This window comes from Patella vulgata, chromosome 7 (genome assembly GCF_932274485.2).
Source record: "Patella vulgata chromosome 7, xgPatVulg1.2, whole genome shotgun sequence".
NCBI lineage: Eukaryota > Metazoa > Mollusca > Gastropoda > Patellidae > Patella > Patella vulgata.
Genome location: NC_065885.2, coordinates 6,802,131 through 6,816,007, shown reverse-complemented (window position 1 = coordinate 6,816,007; position 13,877 = coordinate 6,802,131). Strand labels below are relative to the sequence as shown.

The 13,877-nt window shown below is 41.2% G+C and overlaps 1 protein-coding gene across 1 annotated transcript; it reads left to right on the top strand.

Moving 5' to 3' along the window:
• Positions 1-5,511: 5,511 nt before the first annotated feature.
• LOC126828108 (uncharacterized) lies at positions 5,512-13,320 on the top strand. The gene is made up of 4 exons (XM_050557687.2): positions 5,512-5,656; positions 8,233-8,439; positions 9,427-10,402; positions 13,314-13,320. The coding sequence occupies exons 1-4, from the start codon at positions 5,512-5,514 to the stop codon at positions 13,318-13,320; spliced, it is 1,335 nt and encodes a 444-aa protein (XP_050413644.2).
• Positions 13,321-13,877: the final 557 nt, after the last annotated feature.

The following is a 13,877-nucleotide window of genomic DNA, read 5'->3' as shown; positions in this document are numbered from 1 at the left end:
TTAACTTTGACATTAATTTAATATCAAATCTCTACCTGTCGTTATTCTATACATTCCGATAATTTTAATCTGTATACCAGATTTGGTTCAAAGCACTTAGTTCATTCTTATAAACACCAGATCCGGCTCCAGGCACCAGATTCGGTTCAAACACCAGATCAGGGTTGGCAGCTCGTAGCACGAATGACTGGTTTTAACACCATTATAGATTCTACAGATTCTAAATATTTTTATTATCTTTTAACTTCTCAGTCTTTTCCCATCAATAACACACTGGATACTGGGTAAAATGACAAAACAAGTATAAAATTTATAAGTATAATGGACTCAAAGTCTAAAACTGAAATGGGGTTTAACGTCCTACTGTTCTGCTCCAACCGGGCTAATGAAGACGGTCATGCGCCATACAGTGTGCTAGCCTCACCCCCCCCCCCAAAAAAATGAGATTGGGCACCTATGCCTATGGGCGTATTTAAATTTACGCTCGGACATTATAGACCGACAGGAGGAAGGTGTAACACATCACATTACGAGAGAATATTTCCAATTAAATTTAGGGCGGGATACCCTCGATTAAAGAAAAATTATTACACTTATATTACTCTTAATTGAGGCTGACAAGGAAAGCTGTCTAGTCGTTCGGATGGGACGAAAAACCGAGGTCCCGTGTACACATTGGCGTGCACGTAAAAGATCCCTTGGCAGTTGGAATTCGATATAAGAGTAGACCGTACGTAGTGCCGCTGTCCGGGCAAAATTTCCCTCATAGCACACTGTATGGCGTATGCCCGTCTTCATTAGCCCAGGTTAGGAGCAGAACAGTAGGACGTTAAACTCCATTTCATTTCATTTCATTTCTCTTAATTGAGGTGTCATACTGCCTACTCACAGTAAGGCAGATAACTCTAACAATATTTCAACTCTGGATACAACCACTGAAGTTTTAGGGTCATTTATTAAGAAAATCGCGTCAGCCGCTAGAATTTTCAAAATGATCGATATCTAGTCTACTTGGGGGCCACGGTGGCTAGCCTGGAGGTCGGGTGTTCGATCCAAGCCTTGGTCGAGAAAGTTCATCCAGATTTTCCGGCGTGGTTCCCCCTTTTCAGTGCACATTGGCGTGCACGTAAAAGATCCCTTGACAGTTGGAATTCTATATGCCGTAGTGCCACTGTCCGCGCAAAATTTCCCTCATAGCATACTGTATGGAGTATGCCCATCTTCATTAGCCCAGTATAGGAGCAGAACAGTAGGACGTTAAACCCCATTTCATTTCATTTATAACACAACAAAATTGTTAATATCAATTTATTTCAGTAAAATTTTGTTAAATATTTCCCCAGTATTTGGGAACGTGACACCTTTCTTAAAATCATACAACAGGATACACGCAATGTTGTCATAGGTTTTAATTCTCGATTGAAAGTTTAATGGGTTAGTTTTGATATATTCCACTTATTTAAGTCTCTAACTCAATATCATCCAAAGTCTTACACATTGAAAACACGAATTATTTGCCAATTCAAATCAACATTGATGTTGTGATCTTACCGAGAAAAGGTAGGCTTCTGATATCCAATATTTAAGACAAAATAAACATTTTACCATTGGTACGCGAATCGTGTACCATAGTGCGTTTCAGCGTCATTTGTAACAAGTGACCAGAAAGAACGAGGCTAGACATATTCCACGTCTCATGTCAAACGGTCACGCCATATCTTATCTGGAGAACATGCGCAATAGACTGGAATAACCTGACGCTAGAAATTGTCATTCGGTTGAGACTCGTGCCGTATTTCGCTGGACGTAAACGGAAATAATTGAATGTAAATCAGTTTATATACAATCAGATTACATTATTAAATGCGTTGCGACCCATTTGGTTCAATTTCTAGGTCCCAAATATTAGCGATTTAGCTCCTTTAAACTCTTTTCCCGGTCTGAAACTACAATATTTTATTTTCACATCTCTGTGGTATCAACAAGCAGGACCGTATTAGGACCCACATAGGCCTCTAAGCATTTAAAGTATTGTGTTGCCCCCGTATATATATTACGAACCATTTAGAACGTGGTAAGAATTTTTCTAAAGTTTAATACACGCCATTATTTGGCGTGGTTCGAATCCCCGGTTGTACGTGACAAGGAGTAGGGTCGCCTGTCCAACCTCGTGGGTTTTCTCCGGGTCCTCCGGTTTCCTCCCACTGCTAAAGACCCCCACGCGCAAGCGAATTATTGAAATAAAATTAAAACATATGTTAGTCCCGAAATGACCTAGTTTGTGTCGAGTGGACGTTAAACCCCATCTCTCTCTCTCTCTCTCTCTCTCTCTTTCTCTCACGCCATTATTAATTGCGACAAAACGGTTATTATAGCAGCACGAAAAGACAAAAACAATTAAATATTTTAGATTTGGCATTTAACAAAGCAAAGCTCAACAGATTCCTGTACCCTTCCTAGATATAGAGTGCAGACATTCTGTGATTCCCCGTATTCCTATGATGTCCCAAGCACGTACTTACTTTGCTTAAAGTGGCTAAGCCTCTAAATGAATATCATCCAAAGTCTTCGACATTGAATCCACGAATTATTTGTCAATTTAAATCAACATTGATGCTGTGAACTTACGGGGAAAGATGGGCTTCTGATGTCCAATATCTAAGACAAAATAAACATTTTACCATTGGTACACGAATCGTGTACCATAATGCGTTTCAGTGCCATTTGTAACAAGGGACTCGATGAACGAGGCTAAATATATTCCACAAGTCATGTCAAACGGTGACGCCATATTCTTATCTGGAGAGCATGGGCAATAAATACTGTCGATGTAGACCAGAATAACCAGACGCTTGAGATTATCATTCGATTGAGACTTCTGGCATATTTCGCCGAACAGAACTGATTTGAAATTAGAGTAAAAACGGAAACGATTGAATGAAAATCAGTTTATATAATTTTATGCGTTGCGAACCATTTGTGTCTAGGTCACAAATATTAGCGATTTAGCTCCTTTAAAGGTCAACCCAGCCCTCGGTGACAAGCTGCGTCAGAGAGATGTGGGTCATACATCCGAAGTCTTAGTAATAACTCTTTCAAGTCAGTCTTGCATCCTTATGACGCCGGGAGTCGGAATATGAAACAAATATATAATGAAACAAAATGAGGTTTAACACCCTACTTTTCTGGGCTAATGAAGACGAATACGCCATGTTGTGTGCTACGAGAAGATAAATTTTGCCCTGACATTTTACCAGCTACTCGAATTCTTCCCTCCAAGCGTTCCTTTACCCGCACGTCAACGAAATAGCCGAATGGTCCAATTAACTGAATGACAGTCACCGGTAGCTAGTATTCTCGATCTTTGAGTCTTAAATATTTTCACGGTAAGATAACAACATTTATTTTGATTTAAATGTGGATGACCGAATGGTTAGCACGTGCGCGCTGTATCATAAGACCCGGGGCCCGTTTCACGAAATTTTAACTAAGATAAAATCCAAATTTTAGTATTTTGATTGGATAATATAAGATTGATTTTAGTGCTTAGCGAATCAAAATTGAAGTATCTACTAAAATTTGGATTTTATCTTTAGTTAAAATTTCGTGAAACAGGGCCCTGTCATTGAGTCAACTGGCGTGGTTTCGAACCCCCGGTTGTACGTGACAAGGAGTAGGGTCGCCTGTCCAACCTCGTGGGTTTTCTCCGGGTCCTCCCACTGCTAAAGACCCCTACGCGCAAGCGAATTATTGAAATAAAATTAAACCATATGTTAGTCCCGAAATGACCTAGTTTGTGTCGAGTGGACGTTAAACCCCATTTCTCTCTCTCTCGTGTGTTTGCAATGTCGAAGACTGTGGATAGTATTGAGTTAGCGACTTGCCTCCTTTAAAGTGAAACTCGCTGCGATTTGCTTTCTCTATTTTTTTTTGGGGGGGGGGGGATAATTCGGTTATCAGTTATTACGGTACAGATATGACGTTTGTTGATTCCAACTACGAGAAAATGTTTCTTGAAATTGTGAAAGAGAATATGTACATTATTGTATCGCTAACAAGATTCGTTATCCGACAAACGTGTCACAAACACACAGTAGGGCTAGTAACATTTGTTAACATAGCTCGTTTCCAATATTAATTTGAACCGGGAGCCACGGCGACTCGGTGAGTAAGATGTTGACTCGTAAACCTGTCGGCCCCGTGTTCGATCCTTGCGTTACCCGAGAAAGTTCATCGGGAATTTCCGGCGTGGTTCCTCCTTGTCAGAGGTGCTTGACACAGGCTCTTTCACGGACAACGTATAGTCGTTCGGATGGGACTAAAAACCGAGGTCCCGTGTATATATCGATGTGCACGTAAAAGACCCCTTGACAATTAGAATTGGATATAAACACATAATATAGGGCTCGTAGTTAACATAGCTCGTTCCGTATATTAATTTGAACCGGGAGTCACGGTGACTCAGTGAGTAAGCATTTGGCACGCTAACCTGGGGGGTGTTGATAACGTATAGTCGCTCGAATGCGGCGAAAAACCGAGGTCACGTGTACACATTGGCGTGCACGTAACAGAATCCTTGACAGTTGAAATTCAAAATAAGATAGGCCGCAGCGCCGCTGTCCGGGCAAAATCTTCCCTGATAGCACACTGCGTGGCGTATACTCGTCTTCATTAGCCCAATCGGAGCGACAGAGAGAGAGAAATTGGGTTTAATGTCCACTGGACACAAACTAGGTTATTTTGGGACTAACATATGGTCCAATTTTATTTCAATCATTCGCGTGCGCGTACGGGTTCTTAGCCGTGGGGGGAAACCGGAGGGCCCGGAGAAAACCCAAGAGGCTGGACAGGCGACCTTACTCCCTCCTTGTCAGATACAAGCGGAAAATCGAAACTACGTCACCTGACTCAATGACGCGCACACTTTAACCATCCGGCCACCCAACGGCCTGCCCCGTCGGGGCAGAACGGTAGGAAGTTTAAACCATACTTCATTTCACCAATTTGAACCAGTACAGATGTAATGTACTTTTACTCTCTGGTGGGCTTGCTCACATGATAAAACTAAGGCTTCGGTACAAAGATATCCCTTTCCTCGGCATGTAATAAAATACATAGGCCTAGATATGGTCTCGAGGTGGTAAAAGTTCAAAGTTTAAGTTTGATAATTTTAACACTGATCTGTGTTATCAGGGTATGATATATGAAAATACTGATTAGCCAAACAGTTTTTATACACGCTAACACAATCACTATGAGTTGGGAAAAGAAGCAGAGGTGTCCGGGAAACCAACAACCTGCAACTGTTGTTCACCAGAGAGGCTTTTTTCCTGAAATGCTTTGAAATTGATTCTAACGGGAAGTAAATATATGAATATTTCGGGGAACTCTAAACATTTTAATAAACCCTTTTATTTTTAAAGGACATGGTGTTCTTCAAATCCTCTGACATGATAATTTAGGTATTGAAAGTATTGGAAATCGTCCCACGTGGGATATCTGCTAGTCAAAATGGTTCGTGTTACAAAGAATTTAATATTACGTATTATTGCGATCGCCGTGGGATGTATTGGTATGGCTATTGCTGGATCGATCTTCATCTTCAACGCCTATTCTAATGCTATTAAGAAGAAATTTGATTATACCCAGTCACAAGGTATGTATAATAATTATATATATAATACAGGCCCGTAACTAAGGGTGGGGGATGGGGCGAAGCTCCCCCCCCCCCCCCGTGAAAAGATTTTCGACCATAAAAAAAATTGATATATATTGTCCGTCAATTTTACAGCACCCATGAGAACTCTTCTCGCCCCCTTGGTTGCTCCGGGCTAGTTACGGCCCTGATAGAATGTGACTTTACTCAGTCACAAGGTAGGTATAATACTTATATATATAGAATATTTGACCTAATTAGCTTTATTGTAATGAATCTAAGGTTAGTTTATTACAGATACATTATGGGAGATTAGATAAAAGGTTGACCATGCTCACTATAATAGGTAAAAACTAGATAATGTAAAGGGGATTTGCTGAAAATTTCAGTCAAATTGATCCACTCTGAACCGAGATATTAGTTTTTGAATTTTAGGCCTAGCCTCGATCATCATTACTAAAGTCGGTACGATAAAAAAAATAGTATCGATGAGCGTTGAGCAACAGATCGGATTCAAATTCAGTAAATTTCGCAGACTAGCGATGACATCGAGAGTTGATTATGGTCTTTTCATGTTAATTAATGTCTAATTAATAATTTATAAAAATTTTCAGGCCTAAAGAAAGACCTGCAATAGGCAGATTTAACTCTTGAGTAATACATGTTTAACCTCTCCCAAGTTATATTTACACCATACCAAGTATTAAAACGGGGATCACGTGGCTAAGTGGGTAAGACGCTGGTTCGCTAGCCTGGAGGTCGGCTGTTCGATCTCTGCATTGGCCGAGAAAGTTCATCTAGATTTTCCGGCGTGGTTCCCCGTTGTCAGCGATGCAGGACGGAGGGCCTGACAAGGACAGCTTTCAAGTCATTTGGATGAGACGAAAAACCGAGGTCCCGTGTATACATCGGAATGCACGTAAAAGATCCCTTGGCAGTTGGAATTCGATATAAGAGTAGGCGATAGTGCCGCTGCCCGGGCAAAATTTCCCTCATAGCACACTGTATGGCGTATGCCCGTGTTCATTAACCCGGGGGGTTGGATGGCTGAATGGTTAGCGTGCGCGCGCTGTATCATAAAGTCTGTCATTGAGTCGACTGGCGTGGTTTCGAATCCCCGGTTGTACGTGACAAGGAGTAGGGTCGCCTGTCCAACCTCGTGGGTTTTCTCCGGGTCCTCCGGTTTCCTCCCACTGCTAAAGACCCCTACGCGCAAGCGAATTATTGAAATAAAATTAAAAACCATATGTTAGTCCCGAAATGACCTAGTTTGTGTCGAGTGGACGTTAAACCCCATTTCTCTCTCTCTTTATTAACCCAGCATAGGAGTAGGACGTTAAACCCCATTTCATTTCATTTCAAGTATTAAAAAATGGCATTCATTAAAAGATGGCTGAGGGAGCGACAGGGCTTCCAATACTTGTGATAATCTTGTAGTTACAATTCTAGCCTCCGAGAGCCCCCCCCCCCCCTGCTTCTATCGACTTTTTATAAAGATATAAATATTAGTCCTTATAAACCTAGATAACGATAAATCCTTTTGATCTTTGTGGTATATTCTATGCCCGGTCTGAAAGTCGGGGGCAGCTTTGAATATATACAGGGGAATTTGAGGTTATTCTTCTGAAAGTTTTTCTTAAAACCTGTAACGGGTTATTCTTCAATTCTGGGATATTCTGATTTTACGTACATGTAAACATAGACGGGTTATAACACAGACACTTAAAGGGATTAAAATAAAACGTCCTATCACTGCTTGACTATGCTGTAGTATATAGTCAAGCAGTAGTAAGAAGTTTTATTTTAATCCCTTCAAGTGCCTGTGGATTATAAGAAAGATAAAGTCCTCGACTTCGGTTATGCTGTAGAAGAAAGACTCGGGTTTTTCTTTCTCGGTTTATTTTCTTTAGTTTTTATTTACCCAGCATAACCTCTGTCTCGTGCTTTATTCTACACCGAAATGAGGTGAGAGAGAGAGAGAGAGAGAGAGGAGGAGAGAGAGAGAGAGAATAGCGACACACCCGGCTAAATATATGAATTTTGCAAAATAAAAACATAGAAGGCATACAACCGAAGACACAATCTAGTCATAGACACAGAATGACTAAATAAAGAAAACCACAGCTATGAACTTACCAGTAGACACCAGTGAATATCTATTTAGGATCACGTGGTTTTTCGCATTTGCTTAGTGTGCCGTTTAAATTGCGCAGCACACTTACAAAACCTCGCGACAAACTCGACATAAACTAGGTCATTTCGGGACAAACACGTGGTTCAATTTTATTTCAATAATTCGCTTGCGCGTAGGAGTTTTTCGCAGCGGGAGGAAACCGGAGGACCCGGAGAATACCCACGAGGTTGGACAGGCGACCATACTCCTTCATCCTTGTCACGTACAGCCGGGGAATCGAAACCACGCCAGTTGACTCAATGACAGACCTTATGATACAGGCGTACGTGCTAACCATTCAGCCATCCAACCCCACATCCTAACCCCACCCTCACCCCCGCACACTTAGAAGATGAACGTATAATAATCGATTTTTATTAAATAATTCAATTTTTCCTTACAGTTGAAATGATGGCAGCAATGGGTAATTTTGGAATATCTATAGGATTCCCAGCAGGTTTTATGTGTGAGAAATTGGGTGCAAGATGGACGTCGTTTACAGCCATGCTATTAACAACGCTAGGTTTTGTCATGTTGTATACGACTTACAGTAACGTTGACTTCTATCACGACCACCCTTATCTACAAGATATCTACTTCTTCCTTGCTGGTAAGAACGAGAGAGAGAGAGAGAGAGAGAGAGAGAGAAATGAAATGAAATGGAGTTTAACGTCCTACTGTTCTGCTCCTAACCTGGGCTAATGAAGACGGAGAGAGAGAGAGAGAGAGAGAGGGAGGGGGGTTAACACTCGACACAAACTAGGTCATTTCGGGATTGACATATGGTTCAATTTTATTTCCATAATTCGCTTGCGCGTAGGGGTCTTTAGCAGTGGGAGGAAACCGCAAGACCCGGAGAAAACCCAGGAGGTTGGACAGGCGATGGTGAGAACTTGACATTTCCTACTAAATTGATAGGAGTGCTATAAGTATTTGTGTAGTCCATGGGTGTGATAAAGGGGCAGATTGGGGGTACCCTAAAAAGGTGCAGTGTGCACCCTAAAAAAACACCACGTTTTACGCATTAAGTTCTACACTCATTATTGTTATCAGCGAGGTTGTAGCTGATGAAACTGGTCGTTTTATTCAGGCCCAGATATACGCCACCAAAAATGAGAGACTTAAAGGAGCTAGAAATTGACCCAAATGGGTCGCGACGCATAAAATAATGTAATCTGATTGTATATAAACTGATTTGCATTCAATTGTTTCCGTTTTGACACTAATTTCAAATCAGTTATGTCCATCGAATAGCAATTTCTAGCGTCTGGTTATTCCAGTCTATTGCGCATGCTCTCCAGATAAGATATGCCGTCACCATTTAACATGAGTTGTGGAATATGTCTAGCCTCGTTCTATCTGGTCACTTGTTACAAATGGCGCTGAAACACACTATGGTACGCGATTCGTGTACCAATGGTAAAATGTTTATTTTGTCTTAAATATTGGATATCAGAAGCCTATCGTTTCCTGGTAAGATCACAACATCAATGTTGATTTGAATTGACAAATAATTCGTAATTTCAACGTGTAAGACTTTGAGTTAGAGACAATAAATAATTAGTGTTGCTAATATTACAATAATATCTAATTTCAGGATTTGGCGCCATCTTTACCTACATGTCGTGTCTCACGACAAGTATGAATAATGTTCACTCGAAACATAGAGGTAAAATTGTTGGACTTCTAGACTCGTCATTCAGTGCAGGTCCTGCTTTGGTCGCTCTCTTATACGGTGTGTGTTTCAAGAACGGCCACGAAACAGACGAAGAAAATCAAGATCTTTCAGGATTCTATCTGACGTCTGCTATTGCCTTCGGTGTAATCAATCTTCTAGGGGTTGTATTTTTAGCCCAGTACCCGGATGACGAGATACAAGTTTTAGAACCCATAAATGCATCCGAGAGCCAGAAAGAGATCGTCGCAGATAGTGACCCCCAGATAGAGGAGGAAAAGAGTATTCGTGGGCTAAAACTTTTAAAACTTTTTGATTTCCACTTCCTGCTCTGGCCGTATATAATGTGCGCTAGTCTACAGTTGATGTATATAAATAACATTACAACGTATTTAAAATCTTTTCAGCACGAGAACAAAAGTACATTATTCACGGTATTAAATCCAATATCAGCGACATTTTCTAAATTGATAATTGGTTTCGTGTCTGATATGATAATAGAGAAAGTACCTAGAGCTGGGGTGATTCTGTGCACCACGACTCTTCAGACTGTCGTGCTGGCTGTGTGTGTTTTCTACGGTGACTACTATCCCATCATTCTGTTGGCTCTGTTCGGGGTCGGCATCCCTAATGGCGCTACCTGGTGTTTAACTCCGACCATGACCAGCGAGTTTTTTGGAATGAAATATTTTGGGATGAACTGGGGTTTCATGATGGTCGGTACCGCTTTTGGTGGCTTGATTATCCAGAAGATATTTGGAGCTCTCTATGAGTTGAGTATTGGCGATCCAAGCGTTCATGATTGTTACGGTCTACGATGTTTTAAGTGGAGTTACGCCATAGCCGCCGTGTTGAGTCTCTGTTCCTCTATATTGTATCTGGGTTTGTTAGAGCGAAGGTTAGCTTATAGAAAGATGAAGAAGGACGCCGAAGCGGCCAAACGGGCGCGACAGGAATCGGTGATGTGGAAACATAGTCAATCAATGTAAACAAAAACACGCCCTTGATATGACCTTCGTGACGTAAAAAAATATGAGATAATGGTAATACCTTGGCTGCGTTGGTTGATTTTGTTGTACGATGGAAGTTAAAGTTCAGAGAAATGTACTCAAACCGATTATTTATCCTTTTATGAAGAAAACTAAACAAAGATCCAACGGTAGATATCTGGCTTGGACTCAATCTGATTGAAATGAGGCCCATCAAAAGATTTTACTCGACACTTATAATAATAATAATAATGGATTTGTATAGAGCCTCGTATCCAAAAAGTTTGCTCACTGGCGCTGAGTTAGTCTGTCACATTTACGACAGTTTCCCATCACCTGCGCTGAATAGCTGTGTTGTTTAGCAATGATTTGAATGTACACAATGATTTTGCATCCTTAATATGTGATGGCAGCCTGTTCCACAGTTTAGGAGCAGCAACAGAAAAACTTCTTATAGGTGGCGCTGGTTTCTTTATATCGTCTGAAAAGTGCCAAAATGTTCAATTCAACACAAACGATTATTAGCGTGTCTGACTGCAATATTACGGTGTATACATACCCACTCCATGAAGTGCACCACAAAGTCAGCTATCGCAGTCTCGACGGGTTAGAACTATTTGATAAGGCCAACTTCAAGTTTGGTCAAAGGTCACGAGATGTAAACAGGGCTAGCGCTAATCTCAACCCTAACCCTAACCCTGGACCTACTCTAACACTTACCCTAACCCTAACCTACAATCTCGCCAACACTCATGTGCCCTAACCTTGTTTAAATCTCAACGACCTTGACGAAAATTGAGCTGGCCTTAACAAATAGATCTAGCCCGACGCGACGGCAGACGCTTATCAGAACGTGAAAGCAATTAGACAAATTATATACCTATTTCGGTCACGTGATGTGACACGATAGCCGGTTTGTTTTAGAAGACGACCGTAGTCTGAAAATTGTAAATTTAATAATAATGTAAAAATATGTAAATAAATAATATACATAAGGATATGTTACTGATACTAAACAGTTGGTTGAAATGAAATGGGGTTTAACGTCCTAGATAATGAAGACGGACATACGCCATGCCACGCCATGCCATGCGGTGTGCTATTAGGGGCGTTCCCGCCTTCCCGTCATTAAGTTCTAGCTACCAGGGCGACCTTCGGATGTAGACTATGGTACCGACTAGTCTGAACCAGCACCCAAACACAAATGACCCTATGGCGGTGACCATGTCAGTTGTTCCGCCTGCTATATTTTCTCCTATTTACTCATGTATTTTTAATAAAAACTGGTTAATTTTCTATCCTGCGATGTGAAAGCAAGCTTAAAATAGGTTACAAAAAGGATTAGTCAATATCACAATATTTTTCATTGGATTTATGTCACCCAACCAAGATCATTTCACACGTATAGTTTTTTTTTGTCGTGTGCCTATATATATTCGAATAAGAAGATCCTAATCTGTCAAATTCATCAAAAAAAAAGACGAAATAAAAATCAAATTTAACATCTATACTACAATGCCCATTCACTAACTTTCAGGTGTTAACATGGACCCTATAATACCGACCCAGGTGTAAATAACGCAACGGCAATCGGCAATTTTATTATATTTTTCAGAAAATCTTCTCAAGTGTCAGTTTTGTCAGCCATCTTTGAACTATTCCGACCGTGCTTTATCGCATGGTACGGCTGGTCACGACCACTGGTTGAACTAAATGTCATTCGCAAGCAGATGGTTCGACTATAGTACGAAAATCCGTGCAACCGAAGGCCGCACAGGCGTTCTGTAAGTGCACAGAAACGTGTAGCCTACACGTGTCTGGTTTTTCGTTTTGGATAATGAAGACGGACATACGCCATGTGGTGTGCTATTCGGGGTGTTCCCGCCTTCCCGCCATTAAATTCTTGCTACTAGGCGCTCTGTTATGAACACTGTAACAAATACACATGTCTGTGTTTTCGTTCTATCCGAACTACTAGACATTGTTTCTTGTCAGGCACGGCATCAAGCCTGTACCATACTGACAAGGGGAAAGCAGGCTGGAAAATCCCTGGGGAACTCCTCGAACGACATCGGATCATACCGGAATTTATATCAAATCACGACACCCACTGAAAACCAGAATAAAATCGTTGTACTTTACTGTTCGGTTGGTATTTCTTAGGTGGAGGGGATGGGGGAGTAGTTAGGAGTCCAAACAGGCCCGTTGCAGGGGGCGGGGGCGGGGTAGGGCGCCCCCCCTGCCCCCTCTGAAATATCGTGCCACCTCAAGTATAGCGTTGTTATTCTATTCAGGTCCAGCTATGCGCCAGAAAACATCTGTGACACCGCCATTTTTCAAACATTTCTAACCGCTAAAGGAAGGGGAATCAACTGCCCCCCCCCCTCCACATCCCACTTGTTCCCTCCACATCGTAACAACGGGTCTTTGATTAACACCCTGCAAGTCTTGTTCTTTTGCAGTCCAGTTTTAAGTGTCATTATACGTGGCAAGGAATATGTCCGCCTGGGTTTTCTCGTGATCCTCCGGATTCCTTCCACTGCTAAAGACACCTAGCCAAAAGCGATTTGTTGAAATATAATGGTAAATTGCGGGCCTGGAGGTCCGGTGCAACGGCAGGGTTCCACATTCCAAAGCCGTCGCATCACACGGCGTCGATCATCGTCCTCCATAAGACGTAGTAAAACTGGCCTGGGTAGAATCGTGCCTTTTACTCATTTTACGCCTGCGCGTACTATTTTCTGTACCGATGTACACTAAATAGGAAATATTTTTGTCCAGATATACTTCAAAACCCTTTATTTATTTTTCTATTACCAGAATTTAATTCGCAGAAGGAAGAAAGGTTAATATTGTGAGCTAATAAGCTTGATGTCATCCCTCGCAGTAGATAAAAAAAAAATCATCTCTTAACCCTCCGTATTTCGAGATAAGAGATGGTGCTATATAGTTTCAAGTGGCAAACTCCCAACACTAATCACATCGGGATTCAAATAAGCAAAATTGACAAATTTTTCTTCAAAACAACGATTGATTATTGTTATTTAAAATATTTCTGCCACATCCAACTGCAATTAAGCAGACAATCCTACCTGACACGGGTACAAATACCCTCTTAATAAATCGAATCGATAACAGGTTGCTTTCTCCGACATTTTAAATTTACGTCTTTAACACATAAAGGCGGGGCCTTGTGTATAATAGCCCATCAAAATGCAAAAAACAGACACAGACGAAATGAACTTTTTATTCAATAATTTCAAATTTGAAAAGCGTAAATTAAATTTTCTCTTTTTTGGTTGGCTGCCTCAAAGAAATGGATGCTCGGGGACGCCGCTCCCTCAGTCCTGCCACTGGCTATATAGTATTCAATGAGTTGGCAAA